Source organism: Staurois parvus, unplaced genomic scaffold (assembly GCF_062004578.1).
Source record: "Staurois parvus isolate SC_StPar_1 unplaced genomic scaffold, SC_StPar_1.0 ptg000017l, whole genome shotgun sequence".
In the NCBI taxonomy this organism is placed as follows: Eukaryota; Metazoa; Chordata; class Amphibia; order Anura; family Ranidae; genus Staurois; species Staurois parvus.
The window spans coordinates 4,328,201-4,354,932 of NW_028317813.1; the positions used below are offsets into that span (position 1 = coordinate 4,328,201).

The window sequence follows — 26,732 nt, forward strand, 5'->3', positions numbered from 1 at the left end:
CCACCAGCTGAACTGAATATCTTTTTTCATGCTATATATGGACACACAGCATCCATTTTTCTCTGTTTCCTTTGGGGTGTGGGGGTGTATGTTATAGAGGGTATGGGAGTTATGGGATGCTGTGCCTGTATCTCCCCCCCCAGGCCCAATCAAGACAGCGGGGGGGGGGGGGGTATTGCAGGCACAGCATCCCATAACTCGCGTAACATGCAGGATGAATGGCGCATAAACTGACCACGTCACAGATCTGCATTTGGTGTGGGCAGACTAAATTAGGAAGGGAGGGGGAATGACAGGATCACTGGGAATTTTACTCTCAATGTAATATAAAAGCTGAAAAAGGCTTGATTTAACAGCATTTACATAACATATAGACACATTCTATATTACGTTTTATGGGAACACTTTAAAAAACTGCTGTTGGAGAAGGGATGTGCTACATTGCCACAGCCTAGCTGGGTACGTATTGACCCCTGCATAAGCTTCGGAGAGTACTGCTGGAGTGACTTGCTTAGCCACCCACACCACTTGGATCTGCTCTATGCGGTACATCAAAAACACAGCACAGTACAGAGAAATACTAGCTACTACACTATTTTGTTTCTACAAGCTATTAAAAGATCACAAAAATATTCAACTGGTATGTATCAGCAAAGAGACCTCTGCAACACTGTAGCCAGCTCATGGGCACTTGTGGCAATTGCAAAGCTTTAAACATCAAATGCTCAGAAAAGACAAAAAAATTAACTACATGGGAAATCTAATCACCATTCCTGTGTCAAGAAGCTGAAACAAGATCCACTGCTATAGATAAAAATAGCCAGGCCTCAGCACATTTCATTTCAAGTTTCCCATCTCATAAAAGACGTTTCTGGAGATGTCATACTGATTTAGCATATTCTGTCAATTAGTGCCAAGCATCATAATGAGTGCATTATTTTCCCTGCTGCAATGCACAATTGTTTAACTAGAACAAAGAAAACAGAAGATAATAAAAAAGGAGCAGAATGACACCGGTAAAAATTCAATATTACAAACCAAGCAATGGATACTGGTCATCAAGGGCCTGTTCATACTGAACAGACAGCTGCCAGAGAGTAAAAAGGAGTGCTTTACCTGTATTGGCAGCTATCTTTTCCAATTGCGATAGCGTGGCGTGGTGCACGACTGAGCGCATCACACAGCTACTTTTTTTAAACATTGGACTTTATTTCAAGTGTACTAAATTACACACCATACATGTCACAGCTGTTGTACAGTGACATGCAATTCTGTACACCATACTGCGATAAAATGCAGCAGGTCTGCATTTTATTGAAGTTTGCTGCAGCAAAAATCCAGGCTGTGTTCCAGTGTGAATATGTGACACAGAAAACAATTGTTCTCGGTGTGTCCTTGCTGTGACCGGCATTTTAAAACATGGTAAAAACACCAGTCATCGCACAGATTGCACACATTTACCCCTTGAATTCTGTGACACATATTAAATATATCCTGCGAGTAGGAACTGTGTCACAGAATCCACAGCAAACTGTACTCCTGAGCTTGGGGATGGACTCAGCAAAGGCTATGATAACAATTCAGATGTCCTGGAAAATGCACTCCTTGCCCTCAGCTCTGAGGAAGAGGCTGAGTCGTGGAAACGCGTTAGCTGTTGGAAGTCCAGGGTTCCATTTATGTACTTATATGCAGTGTGGATTGGACACCGCTGTTTAGTGTGATGTGCCTTTGTCCTGTATGTCAATTGTGAGTACGATAATTACTTTTTATCCTTTTAATAAATATTTTTTACAATAATGCACTAGGCCAATGTGCCCTCTGTTTGTTTTCTTTGTATACAGAATCTGCCATCTGAACGACAGCGGGGTGAAGAGGAGAAATTTCTCAAGGCGAAGTCAGTGTTGGAGTCGCTGCTTGAATGTAGTAATGTACCATGGGATATGTAGTCCTTAGAAATGGAACGCAGAGGAAAATTTTGCAAGAGATGCAGAAAACCCAAGTTACTGCAAGATGGTCAGCAGACAGGTAGCACTCAAAAAATAAAAAAAGGAGATTTTTCGAGGACTTGTAAAGAAAAATGCAAATACTTACCTCTGCTGGCAAGGCCATTGTAAACCTCAGATTAGGAAATCTCTGGGTGAAATCTATGCAGTGTCAAATCTCCCATGTTCCCTCCCATTGACCCCAGTGGGTAGGCCATGGCAGTGATGCAGTGACTTCAGACAGGGATTCTTTGTGATCATGGCAGAGCTAGAGAAGAAAAGTATGTTCTTCTGTAAAAGTGAATTTTAAAAACTTGGTTTAGCAGCAAAGTTGCTTTAAAAGAAACCACACCAAAGACTAATTTCTGAGTTATTGCTCCAAGGTGACTTGACCAATGTCTGAAACCCCAGCAGGGAGGTGTTCCTCTGTTCCGTACACAGCGGTTTCCTTTTCAGCTGAGCTTCCACTGTCTCAAGAAGCATTTGCCATTTTTACTCCTAAGGAAATGAAGAAGCAAGCAGAGCTTAAAGAGGACCTGCACCTGTTACGGCACACACAACCACCCACAGTCATAACACACTGCTTTTTTACAGATATGTTGGGCTGACATTTAGTCAGCACATGGCACTCTTTTTCCCTGCAACTGTATTTTTAAAAAAAGGTGCAGGGGCATTTTTATTGCATTACCCACAGGTACAGCAGCACATTCATTTGACACTACCATCTGAATGTCGCAGCTAAAATCGAATGCCCATTCTTGTCTGACCTCGGACATCAACAAGGCAATTTTGTCCACACAAATGCCGCTCACTGGATATTTTCTCTTTTTTGGACCATTCTCTGTAAACCCCAGAGATGGTTGTGCGAGAAAATCCCAAAAGATCAGCAGTTTTTGAAATACTCACACCAGCCTGTCTGGCACCAACAACCATGCCACGTTCAAAGCCACTCAATTCCCCTTTCTTCCCCATTCTGATGCTCGGTTTGAACTTCAGCAAGTCGTCTTAACCACATCTACATGCCTTAATGTATATAGTTGCTGCCATGTGATTGGCTGATTAGCAATTTGTGTTACCAAGCAATTGAACAGGTGTACCTAAAAGTGGCCGGTGAGTGTATATCCTTTTGACATTTCTTCATGCTTCTCTATTTTGTCCTGCCTCTGTGCTGCCTTGTTTCTGCACTGCCATTTTAAAAATGTCTGATACTGCTCATGCACAAGATGAAGTTCATGACATCACTCACTTAAAAGTGGTTCTAAAGGCTTTTTACCTTCATGCCTTCTAAAAACCTTCAGCATGCAGATTCCCCCTCAGCCCCCCTATACTGATCCAACTACGTGCATGGCTGCTCTCCCGGGTCTCTGCCTCCTCACTGGCTGAGACACAACAGTGGGGGCCATTGGCTTCTGCAGCTGTCAATCACAGCCACTGAGAAAGGAGTGGGGAGGGGCAAAGCCGAACCCCATTCTGTGTGTATCTTTTGGACAATCGGAGCAAGCACGCACACGTGTCCCCAGAGTAAGTGGCTTGTCCTGCGGGCACTCGAAGAGGAGAAGCCAGGAGTGCCAATGGGGGACCTGAAAGAGGAGGATCAGGGCTGTTTTGTCAAAAGCACTGCACAGAGCAGGTAAGTATGAGGCTTTTTATGTTTTTTTTTTTTTAATTATACCTTTAATATGTTCATCTTGCACTGTGCTTTTCGGGGAGAAGCCCCTACCCCCCCCCCCCCCAATGGCTGCCTGTAAAGTGATGCTGCACATGTGTGAGATGAAGCACATGATATGACACACTTCATCCCACATATGACAATACTGCAAGCTCCCACAGTTTAGGTAAGGGATTTCCCTGAAGACAATGATGATGGTACCTTCACAGGGAAAGAAAAAAACAAAATTAGAAAAAAGAAAAGAAAAAAAAAAGCAACAAAGTTTTAAGCGTTTGCATGTCAGCATGCAGATGTGCACGCTGATAAAATTTAGGGAAAGAGGGAAAAGCTCCTTTTTAAGGGATAAAGCCTGTGGCCTTAGCCTTTTACTACAATTTACATAATAAGATATGGAGGACCCATTTAAGAGGGTGACTAAGAGGAATGTGTTGAAAATCTAAGCCGTCAATGACAACACCAAGGACTACTATCAGCAGTCATAGCACTCATTGTGCACAGATTTTCAGAAAGACAGCATTTGCATAGCCCTTGGAACACCAACAATAAGGCTCTGGTCATTTAAAGGCACAGAATAGGTCTGGAGAGAGACCAAAAACAACATTTTTCAACAAGTCATTCACAAATGATTTGAGCAACACTTGCTGAGATCTAGGGAGCTACGCTGTTAAGGCACTCATGATACCTGCTAGCAATCTGCAGAATACTGCAGAACACTTTTGCTCAATCAAGTCATGTGGCTTTGCCCTCATGAAGCCTCAAAACACATAATGCAATTTTCATTTACAAAAAGTGTAATTCACTATGTAAAAACCGGTTAGAAAGATTAAGCCATACAGCTATCAGTACTTATTAAATGTGCTTAGGTCTAGAACAAAATTACACTCAGACAGAGATTGCCAGCAGCAAAGGCACAGAAGGTTACAAGGTATGTTCAAGACGTAACAGACAATTTTGTTAAAGAAATCTGTTTAACCTGGAATCACGTTCAAGCAAAGTTTAAATGGAATTTATCTTTACAGAATTTGATTTACAATTAGAAACCAGAGAAGGACATATACTACAGCTGGAATTCTGTTGGTAGTCTGCCACATAACTCAGCCATGGTACTCTTTTAGACGCAAATATAAAACGAGTGGGACACAGTGAAAACATAGGGCTGAGGTACTCAGCAGATGTATGAAAAGTTGACACTTCAGGGGTACATAGACAGAGTGTTCCTACTACCTGCCAGTGGAAATGGCAGTTCATCTACATATCCTTTGTATGAGTTGATGTGAGAGCCATCTACAGCAATTAGGATAAGATGACACACAGCATTCCCAGTTTAAAAAGACTGCAAAACCTGGAAGCCAGTTCTGAAAAGAAATACCATTCTACCTCTAACTTTTTAAAGTAATTTCTATTGGTGAAGAAAATAAATTGAGTTGTTACTGACATAGCCCAATAAAGTATTCTCACCGACAATGAAAAAGTGAATCAATAACTAAATCAGCTAGATCTACTGGAAATACAGTCATGCGCAAAATTAAGTACCCCCCATGGAAAGGTTAAAATTAATGTAATGGTGTACTGTGGAAAAAGTAAAGATACCCTTGGTCCCGAAAGCTAGTTCTCTTGCTCCATTTAGCAAATCACTTTTTGCAGACTATGCAATTTATGTCCACGAGTCTCTGACAAACAGAGTGAAGTTTTGGACCATACACCCAAGAAAAAAAAAAAAACAACCTTTAGTGGAAAGAGGTTTGTGGGTTTTCTTGCATGAATTGCCTATTAAAAATTCTGCCACAGCATTTTGATTGGAATCAAATCATGCTTTAACTAGGCCAGGCTATAACCCTCTATTTCTTCATTTTCAACTATTTTTTCATGGATTTGATAGTGTGCTTCAGATTATGTTATTTGTAGATTATTTACTTACAGTGGATTAAAAAAAAAAAAAAAAAAGAAGAAGGTTGATTGATTTCTTTTACAATCCGTGCCAGATTAATTGGTATCTGCAATCTTTTCCCCCCCAAGGGCTTCAGAGAGCACATTTGATTATGGCATGATGACATCACTAACAAGAACAACACCAGACTAACTACAGAGTATGAAGGTGTAACCTGTCTTGGATAAGGGGGCTCTAATCATCAGCATCTGACCTCATGAAGTGGTCGTAAATGTATTGGTGTATTTACTTTTTCCATGTGACAAATCTGCATTATGATACATCATGTCAATTTTATGTGTCATGTGTTTACCTTTATTTGTAGGAATATCTAATGTTTGCCTGTTAAAATGTTGAAAGAGTAAACAGTTTTCATGGGGTGTACTTCACAGAACAGTTTTCATGGGGTGTACTTCACAGACCTAAGTGCCTGTTTTTTTTGAACAGCCAATTCCCAATTTTTAAACAAAATTTTGTCCACTGACACCAAAAAACCCATACCTATTTCTTTAGCTACAGTATAAGCCTCTTCTGGCGTTCTTGCAACATAGCCTTTAGGTATTGAGATGCCAGCATCTTTAAGAAGACCCATGCTAAGATACTCGTGCAGTGATAGGTTCCTGTGCTGTTGTGCCTGTAACCCATGACAACCAAAGAGACCTGGGAATCCACCAAGGACCTGCAAGAAAAGTAAAATATGACCATAAACAAATAGCCAAACCAGTATTGTAAATCAAGTTAGCTTTTAGTAGTCAGATATCATAACAAACAAAGAAAAAAAAAAAGAAAAAAAGGGGACACATTTTCAGAAAAGCCAAACAGCCTATAACAACTAATATTGTTGTTGCCCTCTGGTTTTTATTAAATTATGCATTACCTACTTCCTTTCACACACTTCAGGCTTTGTCATTATGCAAGCGCATGGCGTTTTTATTTATCTCCCAAGAGTTTGCTTTGACACCACGCATATATACACAGGATACTTTTAATTTTTCCTTTTTAAAAAAAAAAAAAAAAATTTAGAAGCAGCTGTTTAACGTTTTTATGCTAAAGGAATCTTTAAAATATTTTGCAGGTCTCAGGGACTCCCTACTACAAATTCATAGTACACTAGCCAGCAAGACCAGCAAGTTGTACAGGATTTAAAAATAAAAGAACAAAATAAATACATATGTTTTGACAAAATGATTTTCAATTCTAATTTGCATAAAATTAAACAAATGACCAGACACAAAAAAAGTGAAAATTGTAGCACACCTTATGTTACATTCTGACTTTATAAAACGTCTTGGAAACAGGAGGACCTACCCAAACTAACTATTCATTTTAATAAAATCAGGAAAGCCCGTGCACTACATAGTTGTACAATCAGATTGTAACGTGTGGAGAATTTTACACTGGCAGTTGGTAGAGAAGCGTTTCCTTATATTTCCACTCAGTGTAGAAGTGCCCCTCATACTGGATACAAGTAGAAACTTGCACCCCTTATATTGGTTGTCATTTTAGACAAGAGATCAGTACATCAATTACTCATTGCTGAAAGATTGCCTAGCAACCTCTATAGGAACTCTAGGTCTCCAATAAACCCTGGTTGAGAAAGCATGGTTTAGAGAAAGAATCACTAAAATGGCATACTACAGTCTAGCTCTGGACTAAGGCTGGCCATACACTATACAATTTTCTGTCCAGATTTACCTTCAACTATGTAGTACAAGAGCCTGCCTGATTGGATACAATTGAAAGTTTTATTAGGCTTGACCTCCTATTATATGTTTTTTTTGTAAATCTAAACCAAAAATCAAGAAAATTGTATATTGTATGGCCAGCCTATGTGACCATTTTACCAGACCACCAGTCTCCAATGCAGGTTCCACCCCACCGCAGCAAGGATTGGTTATTAAGGGCTCGTTCACACTTGGCTGTTTTACCAACGCTTGCCAAACGCCCCTATAGCATTTGGCAAGCAATGGTCCGGCATTGCGGAGCGTTTTTTAACGCTTGGCAAACGCCGCATGCGCGGTTTAGCGGCGGTTGCTAGGCGTTTGCCGAGCGGTAAAAACGCCCCACAAACGCCTATAATGCAGTTTGAATGGTGTTACTGCCCCGCAAACGCCGGCCGGGCGTTTGCGGAGTGGCACCATAGACTAGATTAGGAGGCTTCAACGCCTCCTGACTCGCCCAGAGGCGTCCGTTTTGCCGTGATGCAACGCAAACGCTCCCATTAGAACAGCACCATGTGCTGTAATGTGCAGAATTGGCAGAGGTGTTTGGGAAGCGGTAAAAACGCTTCCCAAACGCCTCTCTGCCGCCTGCACACAACGCTAGTGTGAACGTAGCCTAAGACAGCCAACAGCTTCATATGACGACAGAAGTGGAACTTCTTCTGTACAGACCTGCAGCCTGCTCTGCTCATCACCCTCTGCCTGCCTGGGGCTAAAAAGCATAGGGCTACTCCGATGGGGACATCTAATGTAAGGGGGTACATTGAAAAATTACAAATATTATTGAAATGCTATGGAAAATTGTACACTGCCTCTTTCATTGATAGACATAAAATGGCTATATATACACACTAGAATCTGAATCATAGTACAAATATGAGATTCACACCTCTGCCGATAGAAAATTTTACTGACCAGACTTCCTTGAATTGTATTTCAATACCCCAGATTTATAGTGTAGTTTGATATTTTACAACAAAGTGTTAAATGGCATGATTCCAGCTTTTCTCTGTTTATTATTGACAAGATTTAGAGAAACCTGTTAATGCGAGTAAAGATAAATGGTTTATAAGGATAACAACTACGCAGTTACTGGGAAATTACAAAGTTGTCCAACTCTGCCTTATTCATAAAGCAATTATGAAACAACCAACACTCATAAGGTGATAATGACAATGAACTGATTTTCTAGGAAAGGAAGGATGCTTTTAGGGCTGAAACAACTAAATCAACTTAATCCATAATAAAAGTAGTTGTCAACAATATCATTGATTAGTTGGTAAAATAACTATCTTGCCTGCATACAGAATGCATTATTTTGTACAAGTCGCTATACACAGTGCAGCACACATACAGCTCAGTACACCGTTCATACATGTCACTAAGTGTCAGAGAACTTGTTCTGGGTAGGAGAAGGAAGTGATGTAAGGGCTCTATACAGAGAAGATCAGCATCTCAACCCAGAGAGGCTGGAGGCTGATAGACTGGAGGCAATATAAGGCATTACAATTACATTTAAAAGTAAAGGTTTACCAGTACTGTCCATTATATTTAAAGCAGTAGTGAACCCCGTAAAAAAAAAAAAAAAAAAGAAACAAAAAACACCACAACAAAATCCAAAACACCTACAATGTCATAATGTGCATCGCATACTAGCACATTATGTGAAACAACTTAAAACCCTCCAGTGGTGTACTGCCACCGCTGACAGGACTTCCATCTTCACAGGCTCCAGCAGCTTGAATGGCTGAGCTGTGATGGCGTCATCCCCCGTGCCTGCGCTCGGGAGTCACTATTTACGTACTCAGCTCTGAAGTAATGGCACAGGCATGCCGTTCCTTCAGAGCGAACATGCCAGTGTCTTTTGCAAGTAAACAACTCCTAAACGGTGCATGTTTAGGAGATATTTAGAGTACCTACAGGTAAGCCTTATTATAGGATTACCTGAAGGTACCAGTGAAAAAAATTGAGTTTACTACCACTGTAAAAATGACTATATCCATGCAAAAGAAAAAAAAAAATTCAGCCTTTAGTACTACTTTAAAGGTGGTTGTAAACCCTTACATATACCTAGTGAAATGTTTGACCTCCGGTAATACAGAGAGATTAAACAAACCCTCCTACATACGTTGTACCTGTTTATCTGCAGTATTCTCTTCTCTGCATCTGTTCAAAGTACAGAATGTATACAGCTTGACTGAGAGTTCAGAAAAAAGGGTGTGGAAAGCTGAAAAGCACACACTGCATAGATCAGTGAAGAGAGCTCTAAATGCGGATTGGAGGGAAGAGACACACCCCCTTTCACACAGCTCACAGTAACAGAGCTGAGGCTGTTAATCTGTCGGAGCTCCCTCCAGTCAATATTTTTCTCTTGGTGTCAGGAATACTTGTCAAAAGTGATTTGTGTCAATAGCAGAGGAACAAGGCAGCAAACAGAAATGACATTAGTGCTCTTAATTGTGACAAGTACACACTATAGAGGAATAGACTTTGTTCACATTTCATGTCTGAGGTTTACAACCACTTTAAATACAAAAAGATTTATATTCCCCCTCCCTTTCCCCACTCTTCATGTAGCTTGAGGTCTGACTCCCAATTTCAGAACGTGTAAACATAACATTTCATTCTCCTGATATGTTCCTGCTGTACTATGTACTTGTATGAAAAAGAATCCTGTTCTCTTTATATTGCTTCCTTAGTGTGAAATCCCTGATGTTCCTGACAATCTCTCTGCTTTCCTGTTAAAAACTGGCCACGTTAGGCAGGAGTGCAGAGCATGGTCAGTTTTCTGGCTGTGCTGGGAAGCCGGCCTGCTCTCCAATTATCAGACCTGTGCTGACACGCTATCTGCACAGCCATTCACTGGGAAGGCCAGTATGCTATCACTTCTAGTAAAAAAAATAAATATATATTATATATTTTATATTCTCTCTCTCTCCCTCTTGCTCTCTCAAGGTGACTGCAGAGCTCAACTTCAGGTCTTCACAGGACTGAGGCTGAGCTCTGAATCACTTTTGCACAACAGTTGTTTTCTTATTCCGGGTCACAAGCCTGCACAATGGCCTTTTTTCTCTGTCAGTTGACCATATCAACCGCGCTTATGCTTATCAGATGACGGTTTCCTGGAAACTGTATATGCCATTATAACCTTTATTACTGCCTCACAACATGGCAAATAAATTGACATATTATAAACTATAAACACACACACACACACACACACACACACACACTAAAGCAGCCGATGACAGCACTGGCTGATGTGCACTGGGTTCTCAATGGACAGCATGCAATGTACAGAAGATATAAAAAGTCTACACACCCCTGTTAAAATGCCAGGTTTCTGTGAAATAAAAAAAATTAGACAAAAAAATAATTTCAGAACTTTTTCCCCTTTAATGCAACTTATAAGCAGTACAGCAGTTGAACGACAAACTGAAATCTTACGGTTGCATAGGTGTGCACACCCTTAACCATTTGCCTACTGGGCCCTATTACCCCCTTCCTGCCCAGCCTAAATTCAGCTTCCACTGCTCTCGCACATTGAATGACAATTGTGCAGTCATGCAATACTGTACCCAAACAAAAGTTTTATAATTTTATTGAGACCGATAGAGCTTTCTTTTGGTGGTATTTAAATTACCACTGGGGTTTTTATTTTTTGCCAAACTAAAAAAAGGACTGAAATTTTTGAAAAAAAGTTTCTCAGTTCGGTTATAAAATTTTGTAACTAAGTAATTTTTCTCCTTCACGGATGTGCACTAATGAAACTGCAGCGATGGCACTAACAGGTGGCACTGATGGGCATTGACAGGCATCACTGATGGCCACTGATAGGCAGCACTGATTGGAACTGTTCAGCAGCAGTGATGGGCACCGATAGGTGGCACTGACGGGCAGCTCTGATGGGCACCGATATGTGGCACTGATGTGCACTGGTAGGTGGCATTGATGGGCACTGACGGGGCTATACTGATCATCAGTGCCCAGATTATCAGTGTAGATGTCCCCTCTGAGGAATGCGGATTATCGGCTCTCCTCTCTTCACCAGCTGTCAGCGGGAGGAGAGGACTGCTGATAAACGGCATTTCCTATTGACATGTGATCAGCTGTGATTGGACACAACTGATCACATGACAGAGCCGATGTCATCAGCTCTTTACAGTGATCGCACCAACAATCGCCGTGCACCCGAGGGTGCACATGCACAGTTAAAGTGGGAGAACTTCATATGACGTCCTCTTAGAATGAGAATGAGAGAACCGCCGCCCTCCCCGTCATTACCTTATCTGGTGGTCGGAAGGCGGTTAAACTAATACTTTGTTGAAGCACCTTTTAGATTTTATTACAGCACTCAGTCTTTTTGGGTATGAGTCTATCAGCATGGCACATCTAGACTTGGCAATATTTGCCCTCTCTTCATGCAAAAACACTCCAAATCTGTCAGATTGCGAGGGCGCCTCCTGTGCATTGGATTGAGGTCTGGGCTCTGGCTGGGCCATTCCTAAACTTAAAAACGTCTTCTGGTGAAGCCATTCCTTTGTTGATTAGGATGTATGCTTTGGGTCGCTGTCATGCTGAAAGGTGAATTTCCACTTCATGTTCAGCTTTCTAGCAGAAGCCTGAAGGTTTTGTGCCAATATTGACTGGTATTTGGAACTGTTCATAATTCCCTCTACCTTGCCCCTTGGCCCCAGCTGAAGAAAAACAGCCCCAAAGCACGATGCTGCCATCACCATGCTTCACTGTGGGTATGTGCAGTTTTGATTTTGCGCCAAACATATCTTTTGGAATTATGGCAAAAAGGCACAACTTTTTTTTTTTCTTTAATCAGATCTTTATTAGGTTAACATTTTTATTTTTTTTTTGTTAAAAAAAACCAAACACACACAACACAAACAAATTTGTGCGCGACAAACTACAAACAAATGAAATTACATTGGTTATACAGTGATAAATCAGTAAGTAACACATACGCCCCAGACCATAGGCATACGGACAGTGCAGTTAAAGTTCCAGAAACAATCAACAGTATTCTTATCTTTGTTTTTCATTTGGCATTGCATATAAAATATGCCTGGATAGTTACTGTAAGTTCAACTGTAAGTATTGGAAAAACTTGTGTCGGAAGATTCAATTCCATCTGGTGGGCCTGAAAGATCTTCAAGGCATGACCATACAGCTGGCACAGATACCTCACACCCCTTTCCTGACACATCCCAAAACCTTTTTAACTTTGTTTACCTCTGGTCGGAGCAAGTTATTCCAGAGTATGGTACTATTAGTAAAACCCTCCCATTACAGTATTTTATTATCAGAAGACCTAATTAGCAAAGGATATTGAGACCTGATAGACAGTAGAACCACCTGGATAGGTGAAATCAAGGGTATCCCAGCCAAGAAAATGCTGAAGCTGGGCGGCAAAAAAAAAAAAAAAAAAAAAAACAAAAAAAAAACACACCAGATTTTGGGGTGAGGGATGGCCCTCCAGCATCCCCTTTCTAATTGAAGTGTTGATAATTTAATTTGGGGGGGGGGGGGGGGGATTTCTTTTTCCAAATAAATTTATGAAATTAATGAAATTAGAGCGGCCAACAACCGTTAGGGGGAGCCTACACCAGCAAGCAGACTTTTGTTTTCAATTAACAGAGGGCATAGATTCAAATCCAGGACACTACCAGTTGAATGAGAACTCCCAAGTATTTAAAGGAGTCAAAAACATTAATATTAGAGTCGGCAAGGAATAGCTCTTGGTTTAATAGATCCAATGGAAGCAAGACAGACTTGTCCCATTTGATTCTAAAGCCTGAGAATTTACCAAAGTAATAGATTAATTCCATTAGAGAAAAGTCAGACATTGTTGTGTGTCACCTAGGTACAATAAAGTATCAACAGCATAAAGGCTAATTTTGTCTTCCCTGGTACCCAATCTAAAACCAATGTTGGTATTCTGCCTGACTGTAGTTGCAAAGGGTTCCACTGCCAGGGCAAACAGCAGTGGAGATAACAGACACCCCTGCCTCGTGCCCCTATGGAGAATAAATGGCTCCAACAGCACTCCATTAATTCTGATCCTAGCTCTTGGGGAAGAATATAGCAATTGACTCCATTTAATGAAAATGGGGCCTATTCTATATGCTTGTAAAGCCTCCCACAAGTAAGGCCACTCCACGCTGTCAAAGGCCTTAGCGGCATCCAATGACAGCACTGCTCTTCCACTCAAATTATCATTAGGTATCTGCAAATTAAGAAACAGTGTTCTGATATTCATGGAAGTAGAACTAGTTGGGCTGAAACAAGATTGAACCTTATGAATCAGTTTTGAGACATATTTTGTGAGTCTGTTGGCCAACGCCCTAGCAAGGGTTTTAACATCTACATTGAGGAGGGAAATTGGCCTGTATGACGCAGGGTGTGCGGCATCTTTACCTGGCTTGGGAATCATCACTATAAATTGCTTCCTGCATGGTATCAGGGAGGATGCCTTGAGAAAAGGCTTCCTGCAGCACCCCCAACAACACAGGCAGCATGGTTTGGCCATATCTGTTATAAAATTTCAGTCGGAAGGTTATCAGAGCCTGGAACGTTATTTGCAGAATCTGCAAGTTACTCTAGTGTAAATGGGGAGTCCAATTTACGCTTCTCCTCTATGGTCAGTTTGGGGATTGTTATATTATGTAGGAATGTATCCGCTTGTGCAGAAGGGGGTTCTAGTTTTGTATTATAGAGATCTTGGCAAAAGTCCTTGAAAAAATGCTAAATACTTGCTGTGTCTGTGAGGGTCTCTCCCTGAGTATTAACAACCGAAGTAATGACAATAGGGTCTAATTGGTACCTAGCTATAACTTCCAGTACTCTCCCTCTCTTCAAAAGTATTTCTGATGTTGAAAAAATTATTTATGATCTGCCTTTTGCAGCACTTGGTATTTGTATAATTGCTGGACCATTTCCCATCTACATTGATTTGTGGGAGTGGGGTTCTCAATAAATTAGCGCTCAGCCTTCTGCACTTTACTCAAAGTTTCTTCCCACTGTCTACTGGTGGATTTAACTCTACAGATGTCCTTTATAAGGATACCTCTGAGATATGCTTTTAAGGTGTCCCAGATCACCAAACGAGAAGCAGAGCCAGTGTTCAAACTCAAAAAAAAAAAAACAGTAAGATGCTGCATTACCGTATCAGAAGCCATAATTATGGAGAGCCAGAAGGGGTTTACCGTCCAGGGAACGGGCCCCCTCACTCCTTGCTTGGCAAACTTAAGGATCAGAGGGGAATGGTCAACAGGCCTCAAGGACCATAAGCAGAGGACTCGACTCATGGAAGAACCACTGGTGAACATAATGCTAAGTCAATGCAAGACAGGGATTGATAAGTGTTAGAACAAGCAAGAGTATGCAATCTCATGCAGATGTTGTTCTTGCCATACATCAAACAATCCCCGCTCCCTTAGTTGCCTGGCAAAACTGGTGGTTACATGCATCTCCCACTCCCAATTTTAGCATATCTATCCATTGTCAGATTCAAAACATTATTAAAGTCTCCAAACAGCCACAATAGTGACAGTGGGATATTGTGCCATAAAGTGGGGATGAAGAACCTCATTTATGTATGGTGGTGGTACATAGATATTTGCCAGTACATATGTCGGTTTTCTAAGATACACAACAAAAAGACATATCTGCCCCAAGAATCCACCGCAGCTTGCACACAGGAGAAGGAGGCTGAGGACTTAACCAGAATACTTACTCCACTTGCATAAGTAGAATGAGTGGAGTGATACTGAAATTTAAACAGAAATTTGCTAAAAAGCCTGGTCATCCCCAGGTCTGCATGTGTCTCCAGCAAACAAACTATGGTTGGATCGTACAAAAGAGCATTCAATACAGCCTGCTTATTACAAGCATCATCCGGTCCTCTCACGTTCCAGGAAATCAAAGTCAAGTGGGTAGCCATCTTAGTATGCGTTGCTGAAATTGCTGAGATTGTAAAAGACCACAAAAGTCTTGAGATACTTTATTCTGAGTAGACGTGCATGAAGACCCTAACTGCTGTCCATAAAAGAAAAGAGCAGAAATGAAGGGGGAAAGCACATAGGTAATCCAAGGCATACGGTACAATTGCAGTGTATGGAAAGCCAGCCTGAGCTGCTCAAAGATGTCTAAAAAGGTCAACTTGTGTTCCAAACAAAAAACAAACATTCAAACTATCAATATAAACAAGCAACCTTAAATTCCCCTCAGGGATACTACTGGGGGCAGCACCAGTAGCTTGGAAAACAGGGATGCATGAGCACTTGGGTGACAAATTCCAGAAACCTGATAAGGTAGCATAATAAGGGTCCGCCACCCGCCTAACAGAATACTTAAGGCACATAGAAAACGTATCCTTATTTGGATAGGAACATCACTTGTTAGCATTATGCAGTCGCGGTTCATTGCGTTCTACCCAAGAGCATGCATCGGATGGAGTATCAAAAGTACTGTGTATTGTTGCCATCCACAACCCTGAGTTTGGCCGGGTACAACATAGCATATGACGACAATTGAAATGCCCAAAGGCACTCAAAAAGTTCAACCTTGGTTTCATCAGACCAGAACACATTTTCCCACATGCTTTTGGGAGACTTCAAATGTGTTTTTGCAAAATTTATCCAGGCTTGGATGTTTTTCTTCACAAGAAAAGGTTTCTGTCTTGCCACTCTACCCCATAGCCCAGACATATGAAGAATATGGAAGATTGTTGTCACATGTACCACACAGCCAGTACGCGCCAGATATTCCTATAGCTCTTTTAACTACTTGCCCTCCTGAGGATTTACCCCCCTTCTTGACCAGGTCATTTTTTGCATTATGGCGCTGCGTTATTTTAACTGACGATTGCACGGTCATGCAACGCTGCACCCAAATTAAATTTACGTCCTTTTCTTCGCACGAATTGAGCTTTCTTTCGGTGGTATTTGATCACCTGTGTGTTTATTTTTTGCGTTATAAAGAAAAGAAAAGAGAAAAAAAAAGACCGACAATTCGGAGAAAAAAAAACTTTTACATTTTTGCTATTTAACATATCCAGTAAAAAAATTTTTAAAAAATACAATTTTGTCAAATCTAGGCCAAAATGTATTCTGCTACATGTCTTTGCTCAAAAAAAAAAAAAAAAAAATCCCAATACATGTAAATTAATTGATTTACGTGAAAGTTATGTTTACAAATGGCGGTATAGATACTGGAATTTGTTTTTTTTTCCTAGTAATGGCAGCGATCAGCAACTTATAACGGGACTGCGGCGGACATTCTGACATCCCCAGTGACACCAAAACAGTGATCAGTGCTAAATAAAATCCAGATCCAGAAATGGAATTTGGGTCTGACTAAAGGAATAGGTTTATCGGATGTTTCGCTCATTAACATTTAATAGTGCAATAAATGTGTGTAGTTCATCTAAAGAGCCACTCCAAATCATGAGCACATAGTCGATGTACCTTAACCACGTTTTTACACATTGGAGAAATGACACTTCATTTTCTTCTCAACATCCTAGATGGAGGCATGCATAGGCAGGTGCCCATGCTGCCCCCATAGAGGTGCTCCTAATTTGTTGGTAGTGTTTACTAAGGAATGTAAAAAAGTTGTTCTACAATAAATTCATTCTGTGGTGCTAGATGAGGGTAAATCAATAACAGATGATTTTACTGCTTTTAATCCGCATTTATGTGGTACTGAGGTGTAGAGTGACTCTACGTCAACCCCTACCAGCCAATTACCCGTCTCTATTTTAAGTTAATTGATTTTAAGGAGTACATCCCTAGTGTCCTGCACATAAGATCTTAATTTTACTATATCCATATCTTTGAGCGAAAAATTCAAATAACGAACAATCCTTTCCAGGGGACCTCTTATTGCTGAAACAATAGGTCTCCCTGGTGGATTTTCACGATTTTATGTACCTTTGTCATTATATAGAAAGTTGGTATATTGTACTCGATGTGATGTAGTCAAATTCACATTTAGTTAAACAACTCTTCTTCTTTAGCACATTTTAGTTTTTCATTAAGGGAGCTAATTTTGGAAATGGGTTATGATCAAGGAGCAAATAAGTGGTTTTATCACCTAGTTGTCGTTTTTACTTCCCTTTCATAAGTACTCTCATCCAATAATACGTTTCCCCCCTTATCACTCTCTTTTTTTTTTTCTAATTACTATTTCTTTCGCTTTTTAGTTCCTTTAGTGCTCTTTGTTCTTCCCTAGTTAAGCTATTTAGACCTTTCCAACTCCAGTCTATGTTCCTCCGATTTCTTTGTACCTGCTCAAGAAAAAGGTCTATTCTTTTATTTTTACATAGGGAGGGCATTTTTATTGACTTAATTGGAAGATTTACCTTTCTTCTAGTCACCAAGTCATCTCATGGCTGTTCATGGCTGTTCATTTTCATCTAACAGTGATATCAGCACATTTAGAGCTTCTCTAGCCTCTTCGGTTATTACTGTGTCCTCTACCCTCATGTCATCCTGATTTTTATTTTCATATATTGACCTAAAATAGACCTTCCACAAGAAAAAGGACCACATCTTTATAGATTGTAAATTCATCCGTATTAGCAGATGGGGAAAAAAGTTTCTCGTAACAGTTTGATGTGTCTCTGGGTTATTGGGAAATGTGATAGATTAATAACCTTATTATCTTCAATTGGGTTAGTTGATAATTCTTGTTTTAATGATCCTTCTGATTCCTCATTCTTGTTTTTTTCTCTTTTTTGTTTACTCTTTTTCCCTGCATCTTTTTGTTGTGTTGGAAAGTCTATTCTTTTAGGCGACTTCCCTCTCCTTCCCTTCTCCACCTCCATGCTACTTCTAGTAGTCACTTGAACTCTTCATGCTAAATGTGACTTTTACTATCAGCCAATGGATAACCGGGGACATCTAGTCCAATTAGAGGCTTGTGTATTTATTGAATGGGATTTAACCCCTTACTGGACATCAGTTTACCATTATGCCTCACTGACTCACACAGGGCCCGGCCCTTAACAAAATGGTTTTCATGCTACTTAATGTTTATGGAGCTTTGAATCAATGCACCTTTATGGTTTTAAGCCTTATGGAATCCCAGACTCATATACAAAAGGCTACCTTGATCTGTGTGTGTTATACTCTTAGGCAGCATATTGCTGCGGATGAGGTATGTACATGACTATACTAACAAGCGTCCGGACGTGGTTTTTTATTTTATTTTTGAATGTCATGTCTGTGTTGTGCATGCATGTTGTTTACACAAATTGAACTCACAATGTAAGTTGTCTCAGTCCACACCATAATTACACTTTCAAAGTATTAATATCAATAAACTTGAGGTTTTAAAAAGGTACTTGGTATCAAGGATTGATTTCTTAGTATTCCCAGCTCATTTGATATCTGCCACCATAAGTAACTACTTTTGTGGCCCACTCTTTGGGCAGTTTTTCTTTTCACAAGTTGTGTTTTGGTTACAGTGACAGCGCTTGTAATTAAGCGATAAAAGTATGCTGGTATATATCTACATTTGCCTCATTTTTTGTAATAAAGCCTCCCAGACCATTTTTCTTCCCATCTTTTCATCAATTTTGGAGGGACGTTTAGTTCTTGGTAACGTCACTGTTGCGCCATATTTTCTCCACTTGATGATGACTGTCTTCACTGTGTTCCATGGTATATCTAATGTCTTGGAAATTCTTTTGTACCCTTCTTCAGACTGATACCTTTTAACAACGAGATCCCTCTGATGCTTTGGAAGCTTTCTGCGGACCATGGCTTTTGCTGTAGGATGTGACTAAGATAATGTCAGGAAAGGCCTATTAGAACAGCTGAACTTTAATTTGGGGTAAAATCAGAGGCACTTTAACCATGTGCTTACTAGGCACTTTTACCCCCTTCCTGCCCAGAACAATTTTCAGCTTTCAGCGCTGTCGCACTTTGAATGACAATTGTGCAGTCATGCAACACTGTACCCAAACAAACTTATCTTTTTTTGAGACAGAGCTTTCTTTTGGTGGTATTTAATTGACACTGGGTTTTTTATTAAAAACCTGAAAATTTTGAAACAAAGTTTTAGTTTGTTATAAATTTTTGTAAATAAGTAATTTTTCTCCTTCACGGATGTGCGCTAATGAGGCTGCAGTGATGAGTACTGGTAGGCAGCACTGATGGGCACTGGAAGGCAGCACTCATATGGCCCTGATAGGCAGCACTGACATGTGGCATTGATATGCACTGACAGGTGGCACTGATGGGGGTACACTGATGATCAGTGTACATATCCCCTCTGAGGAATGCCGCTTACCGACTCTCCTCTCCTCATACGCGGTCAGTGTGAGGAGAGGACTGCTGATAACCGGCATTTCCGTGTGGTCATTTACATGTGGTCAGCTGTGATTGGACACAGCTGATCACGATAAAGCCTACGTTATCGGCTCTTTACTGCGATCGATGATGCTTGGGTGCGAATGCACAGCTGGAGGACATCATATAACATCCTCCCAGAATGATAGAACCGCTTCCTTATATGGCGGGCGGGAGGCCGTTAAATGATGGCAAGTGTACTGACTATTTAAATACATTCAATTTGAATGCAATTGCTTAAATTCTGAACACAGCTACATTCACAGTTATACGAGGGTGGAGAGATTTTTTCACAAAAACCTGACATTTTAAACAGGGGTGTGTAAACTTTTTATATCCACTGTATACTAACGCATTATGATCTTAACTTGCAGGGTGAAGATTTAGGGGGGTTACTACCGCTTTAAACTTGTGCAATGTTAATGTAAAGTTTAGTTACGCCGCAGTTTGTGTGCAACACTCAGTTTGTTCTTTAAATTATTTTAACCACTTCCCGCCCATATGACGTCCTTGAGTTTCAGTGGAGATATCTGGATGACACTTGCAGATACAAGCATTGTCCAGAGATCTTTTTTTCAGCTGCCGATTACCTCCAGTGTAAAAGCTCTCCAAGTGGCTCATTAGCCACTGCAATGAATTTACAAATGTCCCTCCCAGAACTCAACGGCACCTTTCCGTGCGATCAGGGAGCTGAAGAAGCAATCTGGTGATGCTGGTTTACCATAGAAACTGCAGAGGACCAGAGCACCCCCTGCCGCCTCTATGGGAAGCCGAAAGCACTGTCATGATCAATGTTTGTTTTTTTTATCCTATGCTTTCCAGCTTAGAGGAGATTTGGGGTCTTGAGGACCCCAGATCTCTCCATAAAGAGGACCTGTCAAGCATTATTCCTATTACAAGGGATGTTTACATGTTAGGGGGTTCTGAGTGATTTTCTAGCAAAAAAAAAAAAAAAAAACAAAAAAAAAAAACTTTGATTTTTAGATGTAGGAGAGAAATGCCAGAATTGGCCTGGTAGGCAAGTAGATAAATGATAGAAAAAAAAAATGGCATGAGATTTTTAATCAGCACAGTAATTAGCCAACTAATTGATCATGAAAATATTTGTTAGCTGCAGCCATAGAGACATGGAGAGTTATACAGAACCAAGGCCTATAAGAGAACTAGGAAGGCCTGTGGAATGTACAGGTAACATGAGGACAGGGAATGCCATCACATTACAGAATTCTACAGTCAAAAGTTTAGACAAGGACACTTAGTAAAGTTCTCTTCAATCCATCCAATATGAAAGATTACAGGACAGAATGTACACCAAGTAACAAACGATGTTCACAATCTGACAATGTTGTTATGACAGCCTTTTTACTTCAGTGTCAGATTGCACTTGCAGAGCAACAACAAGAGCTTAGTGGGGTAGATTTACTAAAACTAGAGCACTCAGAATCTGGTGTAGCTGTGCATGGTAGCCAACCAGCTTCAAACTTCAGCTTGTTCACTAAGCTTTGGCAAGAGGAGTACAAAGATGGCGGCGTGAGTACGCAACTCCTGAGGACGGTGGTGTGAACGGCTGCCTAAGAGTACCAGGTGATTGGAGAGAGCTCAAGAGGAGTATTGGGTCTGCTGCATTATCCAGGAGGGTCCTTTCGGTGATGTGGTACTTCCTGTACATACGTGGTTTTTCCACAAAGCGAGTTGGCCCTTGTGGTCACTTTAAGGAGGTGAGGAGGCACTTCGGCCACTTACGGATATTATATCACGAGTGTTTGGCACCAAATGCACCCCATGGTTTTACTGATTGAAGCCACGTGATTTATTTGTATTTTGTACACTTAACGTGGATTCAGTGGACTTTCATCTGGAATGACCATTTATATGTGTTGGACACTTGCACTTGTGTACTAGTTGTGTTCCCCTGTAGGGAATCACTTGCCTCACATTCATTTTGTCCCCCTGATTGGGGATATGTATGTCTCTGGGGGTCACTTGTGTAGTCTGTGAAAGCTCACTTATATGTTCATATGTCTTTATATTCTAATATTTGTTGTTGATGCTTTTGTTTAGTTTTTATTTAGTGCTACACCATTGTTTTCAGATTTAATTACTTTGTGGTTAAAGGAGGGTGTGAGCAGCTTAGGGTAGGGATATCCATTTTAAGCGCAGGGGGTTTTTCCTTATATTCTAAGCTTTGGCAAGAACACCTTGAAGCCAACTAAGCTTTGGCAATAACACCTGGAAGCCAATTGGTTTCTATGCCAAGCTGCACCAGATTTTGCATGCTGCAGTTTTAATGAATCTCGGAATTTCTAACAGCCTTTCAGGACAGCACCCGGAGAGAGAGCAGCTCCAACTATAATTACAGGACACACTGCAGCTTTAAAAAGTCTGCCTCTTTCACCATGCCCTCAGTTATTGCCAAGTAGCCAACGACATGCTAGGAAAAATAAGCACAAAACACACACCATGCAAACAACAGAATCACTGACATATTGATGGGGGGGGGGGGGGGTTTAGTTGCTGCTGTCCTGAAAGGCTCTTAGAAATACCACCACCGATAAGTCTAACTAAGGTTTTCCCCCATTGCCTTTCAGGACAGCACCTAGAAGCAGAAGTTGTCCTCCCTCCCTCCCTCCCTGTAGTCTTTTGGAACATGTGACAGGTCCCAGAAGACTACGGGGCCATTCACAAAGCGCAGCGCTTCTCACGCATGTGTAGTGGGCACCCAACTGTGAAGCCGCAAGCTGTCACAGCCAGGTGCCCACACTGAAGATGCCGGTGCTAGGGAGAGAAGACGGCCGGTGAAACCAGCGGGGGTGAGGACACCGCTGGACCAAGGGACAGGTAAGTGGCTGTATTTTAAGTCAGCAGCTACAGTTTTTTTCTGGTGGAACTTCACTTTAAGGTAATAGTAATTCTAAGACTAATTAGCACACCAAAAAAACATTTTAACAATAACAAAGAAGGCTTTATTTGTTGCACTGTTTAGAAAAAAATCCTTCTCCGTTTTGTTATACATTGACAAAATGTGTCCTAAACACAACAACAAATTCCATTAGCAAGACAGCCAATTGTACCCTAGAACGGGGTCAGATTCATATAAACACTGTACGCTATACTGCCAGCAGCAATCATAGATGAAGTCTGAAGAAAACAACTTCTCCGATATCTGGTCATTATAAACAAGCACACAGCTCACAACCTGTGAGAAGGATGGATGATCTGCAGAATAATAGGTTTCTGTCCGCTGAACTAAAGACCGTACAATATTTGGTCAGTTTGTAAACACTGTGGTATAACAGACTGTATTTAGTACATTTATGATAATAGACTTTACACTTCCAAGAAGATCCTCTGCCACACTTACCCTGAATGGCAGAGAGGCACATCAGATCTATTGATACAAAGCTGTTCTTGGGGCAAAAAAAAACCTTTCACAAGCACCAAACTGAACAGCTGGGAGCTCTGTGTTATCCTGTTATCATACATAGCCTGGGAACAGCTGATCAGGGATGGGGTCCAGGTGTGATCACCTCTAAATTTCATCAAGCGCATGAGTGGGGGAGCCTCTTTCCTTGTCAAGAGGAAAACACTCTAGCATAGTTTAGTTTTTCTGTTTTTTTACAAGGTGTGTCCAGAATATAATGAGAATGAAGTTCCTATGCTCAAGAAGGGCTCTGTGAAGGGAGAAGGGCTCTGTGAAGGGAGAAGGGCTCTGTGAAGGGAGAAGGGCTCTGTGAAGGGAGAAGGGCTCTGTGAAGGGAGAAGGGCTCTGTGAAGGGAGAAGGGCTCTGTGAAGGGAGAAGGGCTCTGTGAAGGGAGAAGGGCTCTGTGAAGGGAGAAGGGCTCTGTGAAGGGAGAAGGGCTCTGTGAAGGGAGAAGGGCTCTGTGAAGGGAGAAGGGCTCTGTGAAGGGAGAAGGGCTCTGTGAAGCGAGAAGGGCTCTGTGAAGCGAGAAGGGCTCTGTGAAGCGAGAAGGGCTCTGTGAAGCGAGAAGGGCTCTGTGAAGCGAGAAGGGCTCTGTGAAGCGAGAAGGGCTCTGTGAAGCGAGAAGGGCTCTGTGAAGCGAGAAGGGCTCTGTGAAGGGAGAAGGGCTCTGTGAAGGGAGAAGGGCTCTGTGAAGCGAGAAGGGCTCTGTGAAGCGAGAAGGGCTCTGTGAAGCGAGAAGGGCTCTGTGAAGCGAGAAGGGCTCTGTGAAGCGAGAAGGGCTCTGTGAAGCGAGAAGGGCTCTGTGAAGCGAGAAGGGCTCTGTGAAGCGAGAAGGGCTCTGTGAAGCAAGAAGGGCTCTGTGAAGCGAGAAGGGCTCTGTGAAGCGAGAAGGGCTCTGTGAAGCGAGAAGGGCTCTGTGAAGCGAGAAGGGCTCTGTGAAGGGAGAAGGGCTCTGTGAAGGGAGAAGGGCTCTGTGAAGCGAGAAGGGCTCTGTGAAGCGAGAAGGGCTCTGTGAAGCGAGAAGGGCTCTGTGAAGGGAGAAGGGCTCTGTGAAGGGAGAAGGGCTCTGTGAAGGGAGAAGGGCTCTGTGAAGGGAGAAGGGCTCTGTGAAGGGAGAAGGGCTCTGTGAAGGGAGAAGGGCTCTGTGAAGGGAGAAGCTGGCCAAGATAACTTGGGGTGGGGTGCCAGGTATACATTAGAACACTGATCAGTTGCATTCCACCCCTGTCAAAGTTGAGACATTTTTGTGACACCCCATTTAGGAAAAATGTAAGCGGGTTTGCAACAGCGGTATGCAATAAGATTTTGTGTGAACTGGGTAAAAGTGCATCAGAAACTTTGGAAATGGTGAAGAAAGCTTATGAAGAAGCTGCACGATCATCTGCACAAATGTACCAATTGCACAAGGCCTTTAAGGGAGGACAAAAAGATGTTGAAGACGAACGATCAGGACGCCCCCCCCCCCCCTCTTCGTCAAAAACCTGGACAGAATGTGGATGCAGTGAGCTCTGTTCTCAGCTATGACCGACGGCTCACTATCAGAATGACTGCAAAGGAATCGGGAATTACCAAGTCAATTGTTCATGAAATCGTGAATCAGGATTTGAACATGATAAAAGTGTGTGCAAAACTTGTTCCAAAGAACTTGTCACCTGATCAGAAGGAACACCGTCAACTCACTTGCCAAGACCTGTTGGCCTGTTTGGAAAGAGCCTAATTTCTTGAGTCAAGTAATCACGGGAGACGGGAATTCTGGGTATACGAGTATGATCCCGAAACGAAGAAACAAAGTTTAGAATGGCACACACCCACGTCACCTTGCCCCAAGAAAGCTTGAATGAGCAAATCAAAAGTCAACTCAATGGTCACTGAATTTTTGATTCACATGGAATTGTCCATAAGGAATTTGTACCTACTGGTCAAACTGTGAATCAGATATTTTACCTGGAAGTTCTTGGTCACTTGGGACAATGAGTATTTTATGTGCGTCCTGAGATCGGCTCAACTTGGATCCTTCATCCCGACAACACACAGAGTCACAGTGTTTTGGCTGTCACAGTTGTTGGCTGAAAAATCACAGTGCTTACCCATCCACCCTTCAGCCCCGACTTGGCTCCTTGCAACTCATATTCCCAAAGATGAAGGGTTTGAAAGGACACTATTTTGGTAGTGTGGATAACGTCCAAAGAGCCACTAAGCTGACTCTGAACGCCATCCCACTTGAAGACTTCCAGGGATGCTATGAAGAATGAGAAAGAAAAAAAAAAAAGAAAAAAAAAAATCACTGGGAGCATTGTGTACACTCACAAGGTGCAAATTTTGAAGGAGACAATGTTCAATTGGAAAATTTTTCAATAAAGGAATTTTTTTAAAAGATCAGTTTCATTACTTTATAACTCGTAAATCATACTGCATTTCAGCATTGGATTTGAACAAAAATATGGAATACAGTCCAATGCAAAAAAAGAGCACTCAGCAGAAACTGAGTCATGACCACAAAGTGTTGAGTGCAAAACATTTCCACATACTGGAAAAAAAACCTACACTTTGTTTCGAAATAAGTCAAAGATGTGTTACTAAACAACCCTTGTTCAGACAAATCCCTCTCATGTCAGTCTCCTGGGCGTGGAATCATAATAATATCTTGCTTAGATTACATTCACACCTGTGCAGTGCGTTTCACGTGTCACCACTTAACTCTACATAACACGCACTTTGATTAAATCAAATTAAATATGCTAAAAGCAGCATTTTCTAGACACGCTGCACTTAATAGTTACATTACCATTCACCAAGGTCTAGTTCACATATCAGTTTTAATGTAGTTCCTTGCAACTGGGAACCCCATGGAAATCAGGATTATTGTTCTGTATTGCTGCAGGCAATGGTACAGTTCAAATGCCTGTGGTTACATGCAGCACTCTGACACAGTGCATCCAAAGCTCTGCATGCAACTGTTTGCACTCTGTATTGAGTTCTGAAATAAATTAAACAGTCTTTGGCTTTTCTACATTACTTCAAGCATATCTAAACTCAAAAACAAACATTTGATAGTATTGCAGCTTACCAGTCTTTGGATGTGGTGGCTGCATTCGTTTTCCCTTTTCCATAGGAAGCGTGTTAGGACCAGGGCCACTGATAAGGGGGTACCCCCAGCCCTCCTGTAGGGGATCCGGCCCTATCAGTTGCAGAGGCGGGCCTGGGCAGCTGACAAGCCCATCTGCAGCTGCTAAATTCTATTGTTAGCCTTCTATCACTATAACTGTTAGTGGTATTATAGCAAAGTGGAAGCAATTGGGAACAACAGCAACTCAGCCACGAAGTGGTAAGCCACATAAAATGACAGAGCGGGGTCAGCGCATGCTGAAGCGCACAAAAGTTGCCAACTGTCTTCAGAGTCAATAGCTAAAGACCTCCAAACCTTGTATGGCCTTCAGATTAGCACAACAGTGCAAAGAGAGCTTCATGGAATGGGTTTCAATGGCCAAGCAGATGCATCCAAGACTTACACCACCAAGTGCAATGGAAAGCGTCAGATGCAGTGGTGTAAAGCATGCCGCCACTGGACTCTAGAGCAGTGGAGACATGTTCTCTGGAGTGATGAATCATGCTTCTATGTCTGGCAATCTGATGGATGTGTTTG

The 26,732-nt window shown here is 41.6% G+C and overlaps 1 protein-coding gene across 1 annotated transcript in view; it reads right to left on the minus strand.

The window, feature by feature from the left end:
* Positions 1–26,732, minus strand: part of SUCLA2 (succinate-CoA ligase ADP-forming subunit beta) — a 107,308-nt gene that overhangs the window by 62,850 nt on the left and 17,726 nt on the right. The window contains exon 2 of the mRNA XM_089679038.1: positions 6,080–6,257. Within this exon, the coding sequence (XP_089535164.1) occupies positions 6,080–6,257 (178 nt within the window). The remainder of the gene's footprint in view (positions 1–6,079; positions 6,258–26,732) is intronic.